The sequence below is a fragment of the Limanda limanda genome, chromosome 14, assembly GCF_963576545.1.
Source record: "Limanda limanda chromosome 14, fLimLim1.1, whole genome shotgun sequence".
Lineage (NCBI taxonomy): Eukaryota > Metazoa > Chordata > Actinopteri > Pleuronectiformes > Pleuronectidae > Limanda > Limanda limanda.
Window position 1 is genome coordinate 1765273 of NC_083649.1, and position 22962 is coordinate 1788234.

The 22962-nt window shown below is 45.3% G+C and overlaps 2 protein-coding genes across 2 annotated transcripts in view; one reads left to right on the forward strand and one right to left on the reverse strand.

Moving 5' to 3' along the window:
* Positions 1-716: 716 nt before the first annotated feature.
* Positions 717-6296, reverse strand: LOC133019735 (basement membrane-specific heparan sulfate proteoglycan core protein-like). Its single transcript, XM_061086293.1, has 8 exons — positions 6251-6296; positions 5899-6206; positions 3698-3706; positions 2237-2259; positions 1909-2156; positions 1606-1836; positions 1216-1482; positions 717-805 (listed from the first exon to the last, which is right to left on the reverse strand). The coding sequence occupies exons 1-8, from the start codon at positions 6294-6296 to the stop codon at positions 717-719; spliced, it is 1221 nt and encodes a 406-aa protein (XP_060942276.1).
* Positions 6297-8832: 2536 nt separating this feature from the next.
* dbn1 (drebrin 1) overlaps positions 8833-22962 on the forward strand; it is a 58166-nt gene continuing 44036 nt past the window's right edge. Inside the window, exon 1 of the mRNA XM_061085427.1 lies at positions 8833-8974. Coding sequence (XP_060941410.1) covers positions 8892-8974 — 83 coding nt within the window. The 5' untranslated portion in view covers positions 8833-8891. The remainder of the gene's footprint in view (positions 8975-22962) is intronic.

Consider the following 22962-nt stretch of genomic DNA (forward strand, 5'->3'; position numbering starts at 1 on the left):
TTGTTTGTTCATCAGCAGGATTACACAAAAACTGATAAACTGATTTCCACAAAACTTGGCTGAAGGACGGGACATGGACCAAGAAAGAAGTGTCAACGTTAAATCACCCATTGGTTTGTGAGCTGCCATTTTGAAGCCTCCATTTTTGACTTGTGTCCAGCGCCATCTTGTTTTTTGAAACCAGAAGTAACCATATATGGAGGAGAGGGGGTGGAGCCTGGCTCAGGGCCCAAGGACAGTGCCCGCCCACCTAAACCTGTGACCTACACCCAGTACTAGCTGTCAATCACATGGTATCCATGACCCAATGCCTGCAGTGCATTATGGTCTATTTGACTCTAAATGGATCGTTCACTTCACTTTCTAGACCCAGAGTCTACGTCCATTTTAATATAGGGTCAATGGAAAGAAGCTTTTACATTTTGGGGCAGATTCAGACAAAGTAGCTGATCCAAGAATTGTTTTATCTCTTTCTCTAACATAGTGAGATGTAAACAGTGATATGGAATCATTCTTTTGGCCTCACTGTCTCTCACCTCTATCATCTCCACAGCTTCATTCACTTCTGATTTCAAGCTCAGAGTTTTCTTCATCCTGGATCGAAAACAACAAAAAACACAACATTTGACAAAATGAACTTCATAACACTGAAACTAGTGTTTGAAGACATGTGAAGAAGACAGTAAAAGAGCAGAGGGTGAGCTGATGGATTTGTTTTACCTCGTCCACAGAGTCCAGACCAGCACTGGAACCAGCACGACCACCAGAGTGCACCTGATGATATTCATGATTATCACTGACTTCCCTGGACAACAGACAGGAGACATGAGCAGTGTGGTTAGACTGAGGACTCAGTTCACCAGGTGATGCTGTTGGTCAGTCAGTATTGTCCATGTGCAATATGATGGGCTTGATATACAGCTGTGACACATCTGGAAACCCTGAGTATTGATGGTTTAAGGTTCTGGTGCAATGAAAAGTAGGGGGGGGTGTCGCCTGTTTGTGGGCGTGTCTCTTATAATGTTAATGAGCCACTGCTCCCCCTGCTGGGAGGTGTAAGTGTGACGTGTGCACAGGAGCAGGGTTTTGTTTTCTGACTGTGAATATTTATGGGCCAGAAGTCAAACGACCCATATCTGCACATTTAAAATGTAAAGGTAAAAAGAATGTGACAGATTCAATATGTCTTCACTTAATAACCTGTGTTTCACTCACATGTCACAGTAATAGAGATGTTTGCTGAACTCCTTCCCAGCTCATTCTCAGCTGTGCAGTAATACTCTCCAGAGTCTGACGACCGGATGGAGCTGAGGACCAATTGTGTCTCTTCACTGAGACGTTGAACTTGTTTATCTCCACTTCTCTTGTACCAGGTGTATTTAGCTGCTGGGTTAGCATCACTGCTGCAGGTCAGAGTCACCGAGCTGCCCTCCATGATCTCACCAGAGGGACTCACTGACACAGAGGGAGGCTTTGGAGCGTCTGAAGGAGAGTTTATATTAACACAGGATGAGAATACAATCAAAACACTGTCTGTGTTATTTGTTAAAATTTTAAATTTAAATTTTTTCCACATTATTGTAGCTTCATGAGGCGTAAACTCACCCAATGTAGGAGAAGGGAAACGCTCCTGTCCTTCTATAGCACAGTGATAGCTGTCTTCAGCATCAAAGTGTCGGAGGTGAAAGTATTTTTTCCGTCCAACAGGTTTATTGTTATTGTACCAAACGTAGGAAAGATGATCAGGGATCTGACACCTGCTGTGACAGGTCAGCTCTGTCCAGGTAGAAGACGGATTGGCTGTTGATCTCCTCACTTGTACCTGGAGCTGAGGGTCTGTGATCAAACATGTGATTTTATTTCAACATACACACTAACATTTCAAACTGACTCTAATGTAAATGTTACCTGTGACATTCAGAGTGACTCCAGGTGAACCAGTAAACCTCAGTCCATGGTTTGTTGTGAACCTGAACTTGTACACAGCTGAGTCGCTCTCTGTCAGGTTAGAGATTCTCAGAGTGCACTCGTTGTTTCCACAGAGATTCTCCACACGACCTGAATACTCCGGATCAGTCCTTAGATCAACGTGAATCCCATTACTCTCTTTAATGAACCAGAAAGTTTCCTGAACTGTAGTATCATGGTGATACCACCTGGATGGGTATGTGTAGGTAGAGTTAATGTCCACTGTTGATCCTCTGAAGGAACAGATCTCAGTAGAAGTGTAACTCACACTCCAGACATGACTCCATACCCCTGGAACACAGAGCACATCAGAGAATCATAAGATAAACGTGTACATTTACAAAATTAACTCCATGTATTTTCTCTGGTGGGAGAAACACACTGTTGGAGGTGAGGAACATGAGGGACCTTGTATAAGTTGCTCTTTTAATGGAGCAAACTGGCCAATATGGAGGAAATGATCTGTGTCTTTTATGCAGAGTCGACCAAAGATGGACGACACGTCTCCACTTCCTCCCACTCTCCAGAAATGAAGCCAAAATATCCTGGATACCAACGCTGCCATCTTTCACATTTGGAACCACAGTCTGCACAGTAGTGATCCGGAGATGGAGCCACAGCATCAAGGTCCCGCCCATACATGAGCTCGACCAATCCTGAATCAGCCTCAGCCGTCAATCATGAAGTTTAATCTAAGTTTCATATCATCAAATAACTAATTAAAACCAAAATTATGAGAACATGAACAATGTTCTCAACATACTGCAGCTAGCCACCAGGGGGCGATCACAATGCTTTGGCTTCACTTCTGGGGAGCAGTCATGTCTTCCATCTTTAATTACACAAGCAGAATACTAGTACTAGTACTGTACTAGTTTTTCATTACTGACAGAAGTATCCCAAGAGTTTAATGTGCCCATGCAGAAAAAAGTAATTAAAGACACATGAAGTTATGGTACAATGCATTATCTCAAATACTCCAGCAGATGGTGCTGTTGGTGAAATACTGTAGATTAAACTCACAGATTGATGGAGAGCGGAAATCCTCGAGTCCTTTAACAGCACAGGAAACTCTGTCTGTAGAATCAAAACTATCTGTATAAGATGCTCCTTCCTTCTTCTTCTGTTGATTCTTGTACCAGACGTAGTTCAGAGGATCAGGAAGACGACAACTGCTCAGACACCAGAGCACTGAACGGTAATAAGAGCCAAACCTCTCTGATGTGCTCACCTCCACATGCAAATCTGTGTGTGAGAATAAGGAATTCATTTTAGTCCAAACTAACAAAACACACATGCATATAAAAGTGAACAGACAAACTCAAGTGAACCAAACAAGATGTAGGAAATAAATGAATGAATGTTCAGATGTAAACGTTACCTGTGACAGACAGAGTGACTCCAGCTGAACCAGTTACACTCCCTCCAGGTTGGTTTGTTGTGAACCTGAACTTGTACACAGCTGAGTCGCTCTCTCTCAGGTTAGAGATTCTCAGAGTGCACGTGTTGTTTCCACAGAGATTCTCCACACGACCTGAATACTCCGGATCAGTCCTTAGATCAACGTGAATCCCATTACTCTCTTTGATGAACCAGAAAGTTTCCTGAACTGTAGTATCATGGTTATTAACTGTGGATGGGTATGTGTAGGTACAGGTAATGTCCACTGTTGATCCTCTGAAGGTACAGATCTCAGTAGAAGTGTAACTCACATCCCAGCCATTCTCACACTGTACCACTGTAACACAGAGAATCAGATTCATAACCACACCAGAGAACACTCATTTTACTTTTTACTTTCTGTAGAAAAGAAACACATTTCCATGAGCAGCATTCCATAGCATTTCAACTAATGACTCCACACACTGATGACAATTCCTGCATCGAGAGGAGAGGAACTCAGTCATGATGAGAATAATATTTCAGACCCTCGTCGATAGAAACCTTGATCTGCCTGAAACTTCTTAACAAAGATACAAAATAACACTGATGATAATTCATTCATATGTTTTCTTTCTGCATCACTTTACAGGTGGTGATCTGACACTGAATGAATGGTTCATTCATATTTTTACTTTCTTTCTCAAACTCACTTCAGGTGAATCAGAAGTCCGAGTGTAAAATACAGAGAAACATTAATGTAGACGTACAGTACCTGTCACAGTGAGAAGAAGGACAACAAATCCACTGGCTGCTGCAGTTACACTCATAGTAGCTGCTGCTCTCGTCTGTGACTTGAAACAAGAAAAACCTCCTCAGATAAATAATGTGCACAAGATGAAACTCAGTGACATCACAGACACGTCGACCTCCAACACAGAAGAGTCCGAGAAGAAAGACAGATTCTGTAAGTTAAAGATACATGTAAACTGCTAAACTTCCCCCCCTGACTTCCTTCCTCTTTACACTAACCTGCAGGCTGAGCCCGATGGTGTTAGATTAAACTGTTGTTTGAACGATTGTGATAAACAACTTTAGTGTCTGTTCATACCAAACCTGAATCATCCACATCACAACATCTCACTGACACAAGGAAAACAAATTAAAGGAGATTTGAGAAAAACTGGTGTGTTTTTAATGTCATCTGTTCAGTGTCTCATTCAGATGCAATAAAGATTGACAAGAAAAAGACAAATTAATGAAAGATTTAAAATTGAACTGGAAAATGAACTGTCATTAATACTGTAATTGAGATTAAATATAGTAAGAGTTTCAAAACAAGAGCAAATTAGAACAAATTAGCTTCACATTTTAGGTAAAAATAAAAATATATAAACAGAACAAAAAAAATCTGCTTTGCTGCAAAACGGAACATCACAAAGTTAGAAAAGAGTAAGTTATGAGTGAACTACAAACTAAATAAACAAGACTATAGATATGAATACTGTTAATGTTAATAATTAACATCAGTCTCCTAAAGGTGCAGCAAACAAACTTATTCTGTTACTTAAAATGACCAAAACCAATATTATAATAATGAATCAATAATCCTTTTGGTCCAGTTGGTTTTCTGCTGAGTGAAATATAATTTTTCTTGTAATATTATTATTTATGACGTGAAAACAGACAGTCTGAACTGAACGTTCTCTGGAAGGTTTTGAGTTTCTTCACAGCAGAGCTGCTGTCGTCGTGTTTTAAAGATCGAGGAGTTCCAGTTCTTTAACAAACAGATGAAGTGAAGACGAGGATGAATAAATCTGAATAAGTGAGTTTGAGTTTCACCTTCGTCTGTTTGTTCCAATTAAAGCTCCCAGCAGCCCCCCCCCCATTCTCCTGAGGTATGTGGGCTCGCTGCCAGACGAGCCTGAGAGAAAAATAGAAAAACTGTGGGGCCCCCCCGCCTGGGGTTCAGCTCGGCCGAGTCACCACGGCAACTGGCCACCTCCAGCAGGCCGGAGAGGCGGAGTCCCAAATGTCAACTTCTCCTTTTCTGTTGACAAAAACTTTACAATGAAAGAGCTTGAAAGAGAAAAGCTGGAGGACGGAGTCACAGCCGCGTTCAGGACGTTAACTCTGATATGATCAGGTTTTAATCAGCTTGTTTTAATCAGAGTTATGAGTTTAAAATGTTTTCATGCTCTAATGTTCAGAATCACTTTCCTCAGACCATCGCTGCAGATCCTCTGTTCAGCCTCTGTCTCAAACTCTTGCTTTTAGCTCCTGTCTCTTTAAGACCCCCGCCCTCCTGATAAAGCCTGCTCTGATTGGTCAACTGCTCCACTCTGTTTTCATACACGTGTGGTAACTACAGCAGCTGAGGACGTCTTTCTCATCGTTGTTGTTGAGGAAAACTCGGAGGATCGACGACATGACTTTAAAAACGTGTTTAATAAAATAAACTTGAGACTAAAGTGTCGTGATGCAGCAAACATCTGGAAACATAGATCAGGTCTCAGCTTTTCTCTGGAAACGAGCTGTGTTTTATGAGACCCTAAAGAAGGTCTCTGGGCCCTGGGGTGTCCTGGTCTCCAGGTCTCTGGGTCTCTGGGTCTCTGGGCCTCCAGGTCTCCGGGTCTCCGGGTCTCCGGTTCTCCAGGTCTCTGGGCCTCCAGGTCTCCGGGTCTCCGGGTCTCCGGTTCTCCAGGTCTCCGGGTCTCCGGGTCTCCGGATCTCCTGGTCTCCGGGTCTCCGGGTCTCCGGATCTCCGGGTCTCCGGTTCTCCAGGTCTCCGGGTCTCCGGATCTGCGGGTCTCCGGATCTCCTGGTCTCCGGGTCTCCGGGTCTACGGGTCTCCGGGTCTACGGGTCTCCGGGTCTACGGGTCTCCGGGTCTCCAGGTCTACAGGTCTCCAGGTCTCCTGGTCTCCGGGTTTGAGGAGGTGGTGCCATCAGGCTGAAGTTTGACTCGAGGGAATCTGCATGTTACAAACTAGGTTAAACAGATTCTTCAGAGTTTTGGGTCAGTGGGGAATTCAAGCTCTTCTTTACAAGTGAAGGAAATGTCTGTAACATCTGGAGAGAATGACCTTGATATTAATCATCGTCAGTAAAGAGACAGACGTTCATCTGCTGCTCAACATGAAGCTGAGATCCAGTCTCACGTCTTCATCTCCACGAACAAACACAAAGAACCTGAGTGTGTTTCTGCTTCAAGTTTCACAGGAAGAAAGAAGATTGAACAGATTCTGTCACAAGATGGAAACAGGCGTCTCTATAATTAAAGATAATTACACGTCTCCAGATCACGACTTTGGTTCAAATACAAACCCAGAGTTTCCAGCGTGGTTCGATGGAACCAGAGCAGAATTATTCAAAAGACTCGAAAGCTTCTTTCAATCTGGTTCAAATTTCAACCAAAACTCAGAAAACTGGTCAAGAAAATATAAATAAAACATTTATTTACGCTGTGGTTGAAGAAAAGAAAAGTTTGTTGACATAAGAAGCTGAAGAAGGAAAAGAGGAAACAACACGACAACGTAAAGAAGAGAAAATCGTACGTAAAACTTCAAAATACGATGAAGAAAACATGTTTTATTTTTGTTAGTTTCATAATATTTCGGCTCTTTACTGGACGATACAAAACCTAAGGGAGGGAAACAACATATTCAACAGGAGGAACCCCCCCCCCGGGATGGAGCACAACTTGGACTGGTCTACTTCCTGTTCCTATGTATTTAAACCGGCTCCGCCCTCAAACACATGTTTGGGTGTACCAGGTCCAAATGGAGGTTGGGTGAAGGAAGCACAGAATTTGTTTAATAGAATAAATTTCTTACTGTAAGTTTCAGGACATTGATTATGAACCAGATCCTGTTTTACACTCTCTGATACACTAGGTGGCAGCGTGCACGTAACAATCGGTTCCACAGTCCACTAAAGAAATGTAAACAAGAAAGAGAGCTGCATGTTTCAAACCAGGAAGTGATGCAGCAGAAAAGGTAAATCAAACACAAACAACAATGAGTTCATACAAATAATAATTTAAAAACCACTTCAGTGTCAAAATGTAGAAAATAAACACGATTTTAAATCCAAACAGACAAATTGTGTTTAACTTCAGTGACTTTAGAGAAAATAAGAAACTTTTAAACATGAACACGTATTAAATCTGTTAATCGACTTTGTCATAGTGAATTTGACTTTATTGTAAATCAGTATTGTAGATCATTACGTGATAATCTCCAACAGAAGAGCCGACAGTTAATTATCTATAAAAGTATTTTACAGCAGCTAATGAAGATGGAAACTCGACAAATGTAACAAGAAGGAAAAAGTGATGAAATCAGTTTTTTTTATCACAACTGAAGACGTGATGAGATCTGATCGGAACAAATGTTTTTTTGCTGCGTCACTAATGAAACATTGTGTAGAAGAAGAAACTGCTGAGTCAGGTGAACTACGTGGTTTTAAACCATGAATCATCAGCAGATGAAGATGAAGATGATGAAGCTCAGCGTCAGGACGTCCCAGGTCAAACTCTCCTTGTTGTTGACGCTCATGTGACGTCAGCAGTTGGACGTTGAGACGCAAACATGTCGACATCAGAATCTGATTATTGATTATTCTGAGTCTGAGTTTTAAAGTTATAACAATTAGAACATATGTGGAAAATATAGACTCTTAAAATAACAACAATGATAATGAATATTATAATAATCTTTATTGATATAGAACTTCTCAAAACATGGTTACAAAGCTGAACAAATAAAAAACAAAAAAGTAGAAGATAACAAATAAAAGCTCAGTTCTGAAGGAATGAATTATAGAATAAAAACACTAAACAACAGACAGAAGGTGAAATATGATGTCACTGGAATAAGAAGTAGAAAGAGGTAAACGTGGCTATGATCAACATGTCTCCTCAGATCTTCTACCATCAGGAACTCCTCAGTTCATCTGCTCCTTCTTCTCCATCAGACTTCATGTATAAACACTTTAAACATGAAGTTACAAACTGGTTCTTCTCATGGAGTGAATCCTGTGGTTGTGTTGTTGTGTTGATGTGTTGTTGTGTTGATGTGTAGGGAACTGAGCTTTATTCACTTAATTCACTGATCACTAAGTTTCTATTTGACTCTGGTTGAGCTGAGAACAGATGAAGTTGATCCTTGTGAACATCTGAGAGACAAACTGGGAATATGAGTCAGATAACATGTGATTTAATGTGCTATATTAAAGTTACTTTTTAAAGCTTTGATTCAAAGGAAACTCGAGTATTTCATCATGAACACGTTTATTCTGGAATTTACTGATTAAATAAACGACTGAACTGAGTGAGATTCAAAGTGTTCCAGTGTGTTTCTTGGTGTTTGGACCAGGACCTGGATATTTCGGCGCTAGGACCCGTGAGACTGTGGATGAAGTCTTTGTCTCCTCCTCCTCCTCCTCCTCCTCTCTCTCTCCCCCTCTCTCTCCCTCACTCCTCCTCCTCTCTCCCTCTCTCTCTCCATCAGCAGAGCTCTGGATGTTTGCTCTGACTCCAACATGGCTGTGAATCTCGGGAAGAACCGACTGGCCCTGCTCACCGCCTACCAGGACGTCATCGACGAGAGCTCGGCCACCGACTGGTGAGTGCCCCCCCCCGACCCCCCCCGCTGCGGTGCGGTGCGGTGCGGTGCGGGGCCGTGCGGGTTCCTTCAGGCTGAGGATGCGCAGGACGGGTGCACCTTCATCCTCCTCCTCTTCTTCATCACTCCCAGTTTCACTTCGTGCTGAAGCTTCTGCATGAATCTGTCTCACTGAGTGTGTGAGGCAGGAATCAGCTGCAGAGTCAGTGTGTGTGTGTGTGTGTGTGTGTGTGCGCGTGCACGCTGGAGCCAGTGGTCGTGCACGCGGAGCCAGTGGTCGTGCACAGCAGAGATCTCTGTTTCCTCTGCAGCTGGAAGCAATTGTCAGCCTTTTTATACAAAGCGATGCGGGTGCGCGTTCATGTGAGTGTGAGTGAGGATGTGCACGCGCATGAGGAGCATCCTCCCAAACCAGAGAGGGGCGAGGCCGGGGGGGGGTGGGGTGGGGGAGGGGCAGGGGGCGTCTCTTCCTGGGGGTTTCCTCACGTGGTGCAGGAGGGCGGAAGTGAACAGATTATTCGTTAAAAAGGTCAAATAAGTTCATGGAGAATTAGTTTGTTTTTTTAACGAGCTCCAGTAAAAGTTCGAGAATTATTTATTCATGTTCGTGTCTCCGTTGGGATTCAGCTCGTCCGCTCGTCACGTTGTGAACACGATATCTCGACGGCGCCCGCGAGGAATCGCTTCAGATGTGACGTGAAGGATCCGATCGGCTCAAAGATCAACTCATTACAACCTGGTGTTGGAAGGTTAAAGGTCAAGGTCACTGTGATGTCACAAAACAAGAGGGAACACAATATCTCAGAGAAACCCTGAAGGAGTTTCTTCAAATCGGTCACATTTTTGGATTCACGGATGAATTGATATCGATTTTTCATAGTCAGAATTCACGTTGAGCTAAGATAAGTCCGGGAGGAATGAAGTGTGGAGTGAAGTGCTCTGATTGGTCGACTGGTAGAACCACAGGTCGTCCACCGTCTCCTTGTGAACACGAAATCCTCGAGGAAAAGTTTTCATATTTGTCACAAACATTCATTGGGATTCACGGCTGAATTGATTGGATATTGGTGCTCGAGGTCAGAGGTCATGGTCGCTGTGACCTTATTAAACAATCGTTTTGTCTTGAAATCTCAGGAGCACATCCAGGGAATTCATATTTGGTTCAAAGGTTAAGTTTGACTGAAGGATGAGCTGGTTTGATTTCAGAGGCCCCAGTGTTTCCTCGTTTGTGTTAAACATAAACCAATAATCATTTATAATAATGTGTTTAGTAAATCACTTCCTGCACAGAAGCACATGGATGCAGCTCCGGGTCAAACCACCTGTGATTCCAGTCACTGGAGCTTTCACACCAGCATCTGAAGCGTCGTGGGAGTTTTGCAGAAACAATAACCGATAACAGCTTCTTCATTGTTCGTCTCTGAAACCGAAAAGAAGAAGGAATGTATTTTGTTCTGTGAATCAGTTTCACTTCAGGAGGTTTTATTTGAGTGTGAGTGGATCTGAAGGTTTAAAGTTAAAGTGTAAGCGGTTGTGGAGAACAAACACCTCAGTGGAGAGGAACCTGGAGCAGAACAAACACCTCAATGGAGATGAACCTGGAGCAGAACAAACACCTCAGTGGAGAGGAACCTGGAGCAGAACAAACACCTCAGTGGAGATGAACCTGGAGCAGAACAAACACCTCAGTGGAGATGAACCTGGAGCAGAACAAACACCTCAGTGGAGAGGAACCTGGAGCAGAACAAACACCTCAGTGGAGAGGAACCTGGAGAACAAACACCTCAGTGGAGATGAACCTGGAGCAGAACAAACACCTCAGTGGAGAGGAACCTGGAGAACAAACACCTCAGTGGAGATGAACCTGGAGCAGAACAAACACCTCAGTGGAGAGGAACCTGGAGAACAAACACCTCAGTGGAGAGGAACCTGGAGAACAAACACCTCAGTGGAGATGAACCTGGAGCAGAACAAACACCTTGGTGGAGAGGAACCTGGAGAACAAACACCTCAGTGGAGAGGAACCTGGAGAACAAACACCTCGGTGGAGATGAACCTGGAGCAGAACAAACACCTCAGTGGAGAGGAACCTGGAGAACAAACACCTCAGAGGAACCTGGTTTCTAACACCAGGTCAGGACGTCTGTTCCCAGCAGCCGAGGGACCGGTGGGAACGCTGGGTTCAGATGAGAAGTTGTGTTTTTAGCTCAGGTTTCAGATCCTGTTTGTAGTCGCTCACCATCTTCACTATGAGACGTGAACCTGTGTGATTCACTGGTCTGAGTCAAACTGGGACAAACTGGTTCCACTTGCAGGTTCAGGTAGATTCTGCTTCAGATCCAGATCCTGTCGGTGGTTTGAACCGGTTTCATCTGTGGTGAAGATATTTAAATCAGCATGAACACTCCTCTCCTTTGAGTCAGTGGCCTGCTGGGGAAGCTGTGGATCTGGAGTCTCTGAGTGTGAACACAACACAACCCAACCCAACCCAACACAACACAACACAACACAACCCTACGAGCGGCAGGTTCCCGTTCCCTCTCTAGCTGGTTCTCTGAGGCTGCGGCTCCGCCCCCGTTCTTCACACTCCATGAGGTTTGAACAAAGGCCGATACTTTGAAACACGGCTGACCCCAAACAACATGAACCACCACCCCCCCCCCACTCCCTACCCCCCCCCCACCCGCTGACCTACTCCCACCTCCTGAAGCTGTGACAGACGACTCTTCCACGAGGTTTGACTGATAGGAAACATTTAATCTGATTAACTCAGTGAATCACACAGGTCGTGCGATGAGCCGGTCGGAACCAATCAGAGCTCGGCAGGTCGACTGGTCCTGTGCCCCCCCCCCCCCCCTCGGCCGCCTCCTCCATCCCGGCCCTCGACTCGCCATCAGCTGTAAGTGGTTTGGAGCCGGCGGCCGGGGGTGATGTGGTAACGAGCAGGAAGGATCCGGATGAGGATGAGTCAGCTGCTTGTGTTTCATGCCAGAGTCCAAACTCGTCTCTGAGAGGACGACCAGGACCAGGACGCTGGGACGAGGACGCTGGGACGAGGACGCTGGGACGTTTCCCTTCAGCTGAACCCAGACTCTGAATCGCTCAGAAAGAGGAAGACGAGGAAAATGAGCCAAATGAGTTGGAAATGAAGGTTGTTGTTTAGTGAATATCGTTGTTTTAACTCGTTTGAGGTTCGTCGTTTGAATTCAAGTTCCTACACCGGCTGACGTCACACAGGTTATCAAACATGGAACCTTCAAATGTGTCCAGGTGTCCTCAGGTGCTTCAGTGAGTTTGTCGTGTCTACAATCTAGGGGTGTGACGATACCAACAATTCAATAGTCGGTGCCAATACCAGTAAAATCTGTTATCTTAGTATCGAAAGGTATCGTAAGTATCGGTTCTCGTGACATCCCTACGACAATCTATAATTGTACTTTGGACCGTTTAGCGTTGAGGCATGTTGTTGAATTCGAGCTAACTAGGAGCTAACTAGGAGCTAACAAGGAGCTAACTAGGAGCTAACTGTAGCCTCTGGTGCTGTTTGATCCGTGCAGAGATCGAGTTTCCACCAGAGTTAAAGTTCATGTTGACTTCATGTTGGATGTTCGTGTTGCAGAACAACTTCAGCTCAGATCTCAGGAACAGAAAAGACTCTTGTGTTGAGATTCGGTCGGAAAGGAACCGGCTCTGAAGGAAGAAGAACCTGATGGAAGCATTTTGTTATAAGTGAAACGACTCGTTTACATTCACTGGATCCAGAGTTCAGCTTCTGGAGACGTGAGGAGTTTGTTATTTCATCTGGTCCCTGAAGTGAAAAGGAGGAGAACTCCAGAGCCTCAACATGTCAGGAGGCCGAGGAGCTGAGATCCGATATCAAACAATCCGCAGACGTCCAGGAATGCTGAGCGCTCGGGGGCTACAGTCATGTGACCCCTGACCCCTCCAGCTGCTTGAGGAAGCCATTACCTGACGCGTCACCTCTGGCAGGCGAACAAAAGGAAGAAGAAGCTGGTGGTGGTGGGGGGGGGGGTGGGGGGGTGGAGGATCTCTGAGTCACGTTTCGTTCCTGCAGCCTCACACAAAGTGACCTCCAGGACAGTTTGTTCATCTGCTCTCAGCCGCTCACGTTTCTCTACCTGCAGTCGCTCTTTAGTTCAGTCTGTCTGTTTACCTCTGGGGAATCTGTGCCCCCCCCCACCCCCCCTGCCCCCCCCCCAGGTCGAGACTCAAGGTCGGAACAAGCAGAGCCAATCTGAGGAGACTGAAACCAAACACAGCTGGAATACAAACCTGCTGGAAACGTGCACTCAGGCATTCTGGGATCACGCTGTTCCTTTTTAAAATACCTGGATAAATCACGTTTAATGAGATCAAAACATTATTTTATGGTCTTTTCCTGTCAATCAGTAGAGAAGTGTTATTCCTTGAACCACCACCAGGACCTTTGACCCGGAACAAAGTCGTTTTAGTTCGAGAAACTTAATCAGACGAAACCATCTGACTAGAATTTGAGTTATTTCATAAAGTTGGATTATAAGGTCCCGACCTGAAGCGTCTACATGACAACATGTTAACATGGCCATAGCGCCACCTACAGGTTGGAACCTTCATTTGATTCTATCGCTCGGTATAAGTCCAACGTACGTGCTCATCCCGATCGTCGCTGAATTTATAAAACAACATAAACAGATGAATGAATGGAGACATTATTTCATGACGTCTTGTTAAATCGTGGGATTCACAGCTGATTGTTTTCTGAAGCCTCCGTCCGGCTGCAGCGTTATTCTGTCTGTTGTAGACTTGTTGGTGCCAGTGAGAGACGAACCTTATTATTAATGGACTGAACACACACACACGCACACACACACACACACACACAGTCACACACACACTTACACACACACTCACACACACACACACAGGGTCAGCTTCATGTCTCTAACGACCGATTCTCCTTCAGTGTCCTTGCTCTGAGGGTCCAGATACAAACAGACCAGTCAGATGTGTCCACGTTTGACCCCTGACCTCAGACCTCTCTCTCTCTCTCTCTCTCTCTCTCTCTCTCTCTCTCTCTCTATCCTCTCTCTCTCTCTCTCTCTCTCTCTGTCTCATCGTCCTCTGCAGGGTTTCTCACTTCATTCCACAGACGGTGGTAAACCAGTAGTAAGAAGCTGGTTGTGATTCTCAGGATTTCAGATCAGAGTCAGTGAAGCCTCATGTGAAACAGCTTCTGTCTTTCATCGCTGTGTGAAACGGAGCCGTTCTTCTTTATCTGACATTTCTCGCCTCCGCAGACTTTGTCTTTTCAGAAATTCACTGGTTAAGATAATTGTAGAATTGTAATTCTACAGTTTGGTTTGAATTCTTTTAACCAACGCGGCCACAAGTAGCATTAAATTATTTATCATTCCCCTTTATCGCATTTTGTTGATTTGATTTAGCCGAACCCAAAATATAATTTCATCAATAAATGTGTGATTTGTGGAAAATATTGGAGCAAATGTTTATATTTGTAAAACTGGGATCAGTAGAACCTGAAATCCGTCCACACGCTCCTCCGATGCTTTGCTGTCGCAATTTAACGTTCGGTTCCCTAAATATTGAAGCAAGACAACGTGACACTATCGGCATTGTCGACTGAAGTAATAGTTAGAGAGCGCCATCTACTGGACTGTGAGGAAAACGACCTCGCTTCCAGTCATTATACGTTTGCTTGAACGTACGAATACTTTCATAAAAAGTAAAATATCGATATGTCTGAAGGTTTCATCAGAGTCTTCTCCAAAACTAATTTGCATGCTGAGATATGAGTGGTTGTTGTGTTGTGAGTTCAAATCTGCGGCACAAATCCTTCACAGCGCCACCTAGTGGACACGGTTTATACTGAGTGGTCGGGGGCGTGTGGGGGTGCGACAGCTGCTGCCTCCATCTTTGTTTATATTTATTAAACCTGCTGTTGCTACGTGAAGACGCAGAACAAGAGGAACCTGCAGCCTCATTAGAGCCTCAGGGCTGGGGGGGGGGGTTCTGACCTCAGATGAAAGCCATTGCAGATGATGAATTCAAGGCCTCGTGTCAGAAGGACTCGCCTCGGGCCGTCTCCCCGGCTCACCCCCCCGACGGCGACAGATCCTGGAGGTTTCAGTTTTCATTGTGCACATGAGGCAGCTGCTGGTTTGGGGAAATGAGATTTCCTCCAGAGATTGTTCATGTTTCAGGTTGAATGTCTTCTGGGTCTTTTAGCCGAGAGCGTCTCACTTGTCTGTGGTGAAAGCACCAGGACGTGTTTACAGGTCTGAGACGTCGGCTGTCTGCTGCTCCTCTCTCTCTCTCTCTCTCTCTCTCTGACCTCGGTCATTATTTATTTAGATTCTCTGCTCGAACAACAACATGCAAACCTCCACTTTCTGTTGTGATCCAACTCGTCTCCTGAATCAGGTTCATGTTCATGTTCATGCTTCTATATGAAATATCTCAAAAGCCGTCATCTAGATTCTAATAGATTTCTGAGACCTTCTGACTTTTCACCACAGCGCCACCTTCAGGTTTCTGACCTCGTACGTAGAGCTGAGCAAAACCACAATATCAATACTTACCTGAATATAAGTTCCATCAGGAATATAAATGATTTGACACTAATAACCATTCTTCAGAAGAACGTCTGTAGGTGGATTAGTGCAGTTTGACTAAATGAGCAAATCGTTGATACGGTTAAAGATCAATTAATTGGTTAATTGGTTGAAGTTGTGTACAGAATGTTTGCAGACTTTACGACTTGTTATTGTTCACGTGAAGTTTCCCACTTGAACGAAGATCACGAACAGAAGCTTCCATCCGTGTTCGTTCCCGTAGCTAACGTCGACCATCAGGGTTTTCATCCCGATGAAACAGGAAGTTGTCACACTCTGGGCCTGAGGGAGGAAGTGGTTTGCATCACATGACTCGATGGAGGTTTCTGCCGCTCAGGGAAACCGTTGAGCCCCAAAATCAGGGCTCAGGCGGCTTTATGGAAGCGCTGAGTCAGCGAAGTGAAAGTGTCAGGCCGAGTGTCAGCCCGTCATTCTGCTGCCGAGGTCAAAGGTCGTCCGCTGAGGTCTGCGGGTCAAGAGGGAATCTGCAGGCGTAACATCGCAGCTTTTCACATTTCCTCCTGTTCTGAGTGAATCACTTGCTCTCTGGCCTCGCTCGTTCACGGCAGGAGGAAGAGGAGGAGAAGAAGAAGAGGAGTCAGGCAGCGGCTGGTATTTTTAGCTCGGCTCTCGCTCACCGAGCTCGTCCCTGTGGACTTCAGCAGCGAGTCGGCTTCGCTGTGTGAGATTTGAACGTGTCAGCTTGTAAATGAGACGTTCAGTTATAGAAACAAATCACAGATTCCGTGAAGTCGTGATTCTCTGAGCGAGATAAACCACAGACGTGAAAAATGACCGAACGAACAAATAACGTGTTTTCAGATGTGTTCATGTGGACGGAGATTATTTCTGATGAGAAGACAAAACGTGTGTGTGTGTGTGTGTGTGTGTGTGTGTGTGTGTGTGTGTGTTCTATCGGCAGTCGAGCGTCTCCACACACTCGAAGCTGCCGCTGAATAAAAGACTGAAACTGGAAAAGACTGAAGTGTTGATGAGTGCGATCGATTTCCTCGGCTGTTGATCTTTCTTCCGTTTCCTCACCTCCTCTCTTTATTCTCTCCGTCTCATCTCTACAGATGTTGACAGCCGTGCTCGTTACCGTGGCAACTGATCCTTCATGTACAAAACGACTTAAAGGAACGAGACCGAAGCTGATTTCAGTCTCATTCCTGAGAAATGATTCCTCGTTTACCCCCCCCCCCCCCCTTGTTTAAACCCTGGTGGCCGTTGTGTGACTCAGCAGAATTGAACACCAGTAAGAACCCATCAGAGCCGAAGTCGCTCTGGATTCACATCGGAAGTCGATTTGAATCCGTCTCATTTTCCTCTGATGGTTGTTTAAAGCCGTTTGGGCTTCATGGACTTTAACTGCAGCTGCATGAGGGGTCGTTGACCTCTGACCTGTCGCTCTGAAGAGCCACGGCTGCCATGCAAGGTGGATTCTGGACATAGTGACAATTATTTGCTTCCGTTTGAAAACAAAGGAAAAGGTTATTGATCATGTATATACATATATCTCTTTGTGAGGGTATTTCAATCTCTACACAGCTGTTTGCATTTTGCCTCCACCTTCCTCCACCTCCTCTTCATCACTCCCCATGTCCTGTCCTCCTCCTCCTCCTCCTCACTTCAGATTTCTCAAATCTACACTTCTGCCCTTTCCGAGCTCCTCGACACTGTGTGTAGACGCTGCAGCAGTTACACACAGATGGTCTCACTGGGTCTCTAAACAGGAGGACAGAGTCACAACAACACTGCTGGGGACTGGGAGAGGGCGAGAGACATAGACAGACAGGGAGAGAGAGAGAGAGGGAGAGGGAGTGTGGTCAGCCGCTGTGGTCACAAAGTTCCACACTGACACACAAAGGTTGTGTAAATTCTTGAAACCCACAAAGACTGAAGAGTTTTCAAATGGTCCCAGTGATGTGAGGCGAGAGCTGGGAATCAGATCAGAAATATATAACTGAACAGTGTTGGTTTACTGCTTGTTACATTCTGGTCTATGTGGTATTTGTGTGCACATGCAGATACTGTTCTCCACCCCCCCCCACCAAGGCCCCTTGGTTGAGGTCGTAATAATAACAAATACATTAGATTAGATTAGATTAGATTTCTTTATTTATCCACACAACGGGGAAATTCACTTGTTACAGCAGAAAAGAGAAAAACAGAATTTAAATAACAGTGCCGAAGCAACAATAAAAAAGAAAGATCAAAATATATACACTACTAAACTACACATAATGAGAGTAAAAATATACAGAAACAAAAACAACCTGCAAAACAGACACTGTGCAAGAGCAGGTACTGGGGAGAAAGTGGAATGATGTAAGTGTTATTGTAATGAAAACAAAAGTATTATAAGTAATATTGCAACAGTAGTGACCATGATACAGAAAAAATAAATAAAAGTAAGTGACCATAATATAAATAATACTACAAGATAGCATAAAGGAAAATATATATATTGCAATGTACATGTACATGTACATGTGTGTTTCCATGGAACAGGTTGGGTCAAACCAATTAAGATATAAAAGAAATTTGTGTTTTAGGGATGTGACCCCCCCCCCCAAAAAAATCTAGTTTCATATCCCAGTGAATGAAACTCAATTTGTTTCAAGGTCACAAACAAACGATTCTGCTCGACTCTGAGTTAATATCTGTGATAATGAATCCGCCTGAAGCCCGAAGCTCAAACAGGAATCAGCTCATTTTCAGATCCGTGATTTCCTGAGACTTTATTTCTTTGTGGAACAGCTTCTACATCCAGAGACTTTATTTCTTTGTGGAACAGCTTCTACATCCAGAGACTTTATTTCAGCTTCCACACGCACAAGTGAACCCGACGCAGAAGTAAGAGCAGGAGAGCAGACAGTGGGGGGGAAGGGGGGGGGAGGGGGGGCAGGGGATTTAGAGGATCAGGATTTGGGGGAGGATAGAAACTGAAACTAGAAGCTAATGAGGTCAGAGGAGGGAGGTGTAAACTCCGAATGACTGTTGACGAGAGGCCAGATAGTGTGTGTGTGTGTGTGTGTGTGTAGGTGTGTGTGTGTGTGTTGGTGCGTGTGTGTGTGTTGGGGTGTGGGTGTGGGTGTGGGTGTGTGTCTGTGTGTCTGTGTGTGTGTGTGTGTGTGATAATCCGACCACATCCTCAAAAATTCAAAGGCTTTAAGAAATCAAATGTCAAATATATAAACACTGGAATGAATTCATAGTTTTTCTTTAGTTCCAGTTTGAGCTCAACAAAAATATTAGTTGAGTTTACTTTATTTATTTATTTATTACTTTACATGTTCACATTTTGAAATGTGGATGTTGTCTGTGAACACAAATTGTATAATATAAATATGATATAAAGATCACAGCCCGTTAAACACCGGCCTCCTCCGTGTTACCAGACGGGACACGGACCAGAAGTCACACGGATGTTTGTTCAGGTTTTTCTGATAAGTTGAGACATAATGATTGACAGCTGACACCTGATTGGTCGGGGGGGTATGAATGACGTCATCAACACAAGATGGCGGCTTGGATAGTTTGGCTTGATTCTATTACAGGAGGAAACACTCCTTTGACCCAGCTTGAGACAAAAGTCCACTCCGATCTGAACGCTCATATTTCCACATTAAACGTGACCAACACAACCTTGTGAGGATCGTTCACCTCCGGGCTCCGTCACACACGATCTTCTCGACTCCACCTGGAACGATATGATTATCATAACTCCAGAACCGGCCTGAGAAGCATCAGCTTTTCTCATCTGTCTCCGGTGTCGCAGCCATTCAGAGTCGGACTCGAACAAAGGATCATTGTGAGGTTTCCACCGTGGGTTTAGCTTCACTGAGTTTTACTGTAGGACTGAACCTCCACCTGGACCTCCACCTGGACCTCCACCTGGACCTCCACCTGGACCTCCACCTGGACCTCCACCAGGACCTCCACCAGGACCTCCACCAGGCCGGTGAGGAGTCCAGGGACCAGATCTCTGTCTCTCTGAAAACCTTCTGAAACCTTTCACCTCACGACTGTGAAGATCAGACCGGGATCTTCTGTCCTGGCTGAGTCCTCCTCAGACTCAGCTGTGGCCAGAAGCTGCAGATCATTCATTTTCCAGTAAAGTGAGAAATATTATCTGTTTCTGTTTCTGTCGGGGCCAAATGGACCTGGACCAGTTTACAGTAACTGGAGCTGTGTTGCCTCTGTGCCTGAAGTCTGAGGGTTTACAGGAAAGTCTGCTGCTGTTCAAACGTCTTCGTGGGAAAGATCCGGATTCTTCTTCTTCTTCTTCTTCTTCTTCTTCTTCTTCTTCTTCTTCTTCTTCTTCTTCTTCTTCTTCTTCTTCTTCTTCTTCTTCTTCTTCTTCTTCTTCTTCTTCTTCTTCTTCTTCTTCTCCCGTTTCACTCAAACCACAGAAATCTCTAAATATCAGTTCCCTCAATATAGAGAGATTCTTCCTCGATGGTGAATTATATATCATAGACACTAGATTGTGCAGCTTTGGGAGCTGTGTGTGTGTGTGTGTGTGTGTGTGTGTGTGTGTGTGTGTGTGTGTGTGTGTGTGTGTGTGTGTGTTGGGGGGGTCCTGACCTGGTCCGACCTCCACTGAGGAGCTCTCCCAGCTGTCAGACGCTAAGTGGCTGCAGCGTCATGTTAGAAAACTCTTGAATCAAATGTGAGGAAGTGGAGGAACAGTCCCAGCTGTGGATCCTTCCTCCTCCTCCTCCTCCTCCTCCTCCTCCTCCTCTTCGTCTTCCTCCTCCTCCTCCTCCTCCTCCTCCCGTCTGCAGGCGTTATTTGTTCCACGTGTCACCGGAGTGGTTTTTTATTGTCTTATGAGGACACGGGTGGAAACCACAGCTGGAGCCGGCCTCTAGTTTACATTAGAGTTGGAGTTGTGTTAATATCAGTGAAGTACGTGTGTGTGTGTGTGTGTGTGTGTGTGTCTGTGTGTGTGTGTGTGTGTGTGTGTGTGTGTGTGCAGCTGCTGGATCCGAGCGTTGGTGAAGAGAAGCTGTGAAATGTTTTTCACAGAAGAACCCGATCCAGACGCAGTCGTCCATTATAAATAGATTCTTCTTCTGGATCACGTGAGAACAATCAGAGTGTTTTAAAGTCTGTGATTTGCTGTGGAGCTCATGAGCCGCTCGGGCCTGGTACAGGGCTCAGACCCGCGGACTCCATGTCAGATGAGAAGCATCGAACCAGCAGATCCACACGAAGCAGCTGAAACGATGTGTAAAGTTTTATTTAGAAACTTTAGATTTGACTGAACCCACGAGCTTTCGTCTAAAAATATCTCTTCAGCTCGTTATAGTTTCCTCTCGTGTCTTTTATCATCATCCCCCCCCCACCCCCCCCCCCCTCTGTGTAAATGTCACAGCGTTTAGTTTGTCCTCAGCGTGGAACCTGGAGACATTTTGTTTTTCAGGTTGAGCTTCCTGTTCTTGTGAATCAGGTCGAGAGCTTTTCTTTAAATATGGAAGAAAACGTTCGTTCAGACTCGAGGATGAACTGAGATGTTGGGGGTCAAAGGTCAAGGTCACTGAGACGTTTTTAACCTCATGAACACGACGTCTGAACGCCCTGAAGAAATTGAATTAAATAGTTAAATTGGATCAAACATTCAGAGGATGACCTGATGGAATAAAGGTCAAAGGTCAGTGTCTCAGTTTGGCCTTGATTAAGATTTACGTTAATTATGACATTTCACTTGATTGACGTTTTACATCCGAATGGTCAAGGGTCAACATCTTATTCGTCCAACCGATGACCTCATGAGACGAGCAGCTCTAATCGTTTGAACTCACATCAGGTTGTTAGTTTGCCTGATGGCCAATAATCCTACATTTCCCATGAGCCTTTGCAGCTGTTGCCATGGAGAAGTCAGACGAGAGACAGACACTGAATTAAAAACGTGAAATTGTTTCTCAGGTTTTATCTTTAACGTCCAACATTCACAACGCTGTGATTGGAGGCTTCTAGGTGAAATGCACCTTGGGAGTTGTAGTTAATGTCTATCGGGGGGGGGTTTCCTGACTTACATTTGGATCTGGATGTTTTCTCCGAGCTGTAAAGTTCTGAACGCCGCTGAGCGAGTGGTCGCTGGTCATGTGACCCTCGTGTTGTCCTGAACACCTGATCCCCCCCCCTCCGGATCTCAGCTTCCTGTTCCTGGGCTCGTTGGCTCTTCCCTCTCTTCGTGCTCCCTCCCTCCTCTCGTCTGTTTCCTCCCTCGTCGCCTCCTCTCGCCTCGCTTCACTCTCACGTAATTAAATCTGGTTTCCTCCTCCTCCTCCTCCTCCTCTTCCTCCTCCTCCTCCTCCTCTTCCTCCTCCACCGTCTCTCTCTCTCCTGTCACATGGTGCCTGAGCAGAGGAACCCCCCCCCCACTCCAGGTGGAATGAATGTGTGGTAATCCACTGGAATAACCTGGTATTGAAATGTCCTCTGCAGCCGAGCGACTCTGGACGATCTCAGGTGGTTTATGAAACTCAACAGTTCTTCTGTTTCATATGTCGTCTTTTATTGAAGAGAAAATCAGGAAATGTTATATTTTAGTGGCTTTAACATGGAGCTGGTGAGAGTTGTTGATCTGGACGACTTTTCAGCTCAGACTTCTTCTCATTAGCTTCCTGCTTAGTAACAAAAAACTGATAAAATAAATAAATAAAAAAAATCTTTCAGCGTTAGGTTTTTCAGCAGCACCAGGATCTAGATTTACATTTAGATAATTATTTGTCTTGTAACAGAATTAAAACGTGTATCTATGACGAGTGTCATCAGGACACCTGCTCCACGAGAAGCAGGAACAGAAACGATCGCACACAAGGTTCCTCCTCCTCTCCTCCTCTCCTCCTCTCCTCCTCTCCTCCTCTCCTCCTCTCCTCCTCTCCTCCTCTCCTCCTCAGCTCCTCAGCTCCTCTCCTCTCCTCCTCTCCTCCTCTCCTCCTCTCCTCCTCAGCTCCTCAGCTCCTCTCTTCTCCTCCTCTCCTCCTCTCCTCCTCTCCTCCTCTCCTCCTCAGCTCCTCAGCTCCTCTCTTCTCCTCCTCTCCTCCTCTCCTCCTCCTCCTCTCCTCCTCCTCTCCTCCCTCCTCCTCTCCTCCCTCCTCCTCTCCTCTTCTCCTCCCCTCCTCTCTCCTCCTCAGCTCCTCTCCTCCTTTCTCCTCCTCTCCTCCTTTCTCCTCCTTTCTCCTCCGCCCCTCCTCTCCTCCTCCTCTCCTCCTCTTCTCCTCCTCCTCTCCTCTCCTCTCCTCTCCTCTCCTCTCCTCTCCTCTCCTCTCCTCTCCTCTCCTCTCCTCTCCTCTCCTCCTCTCCTCTCCTCTCCTCTCCTCTCCTCTCCTCTCCTCTCCTCTC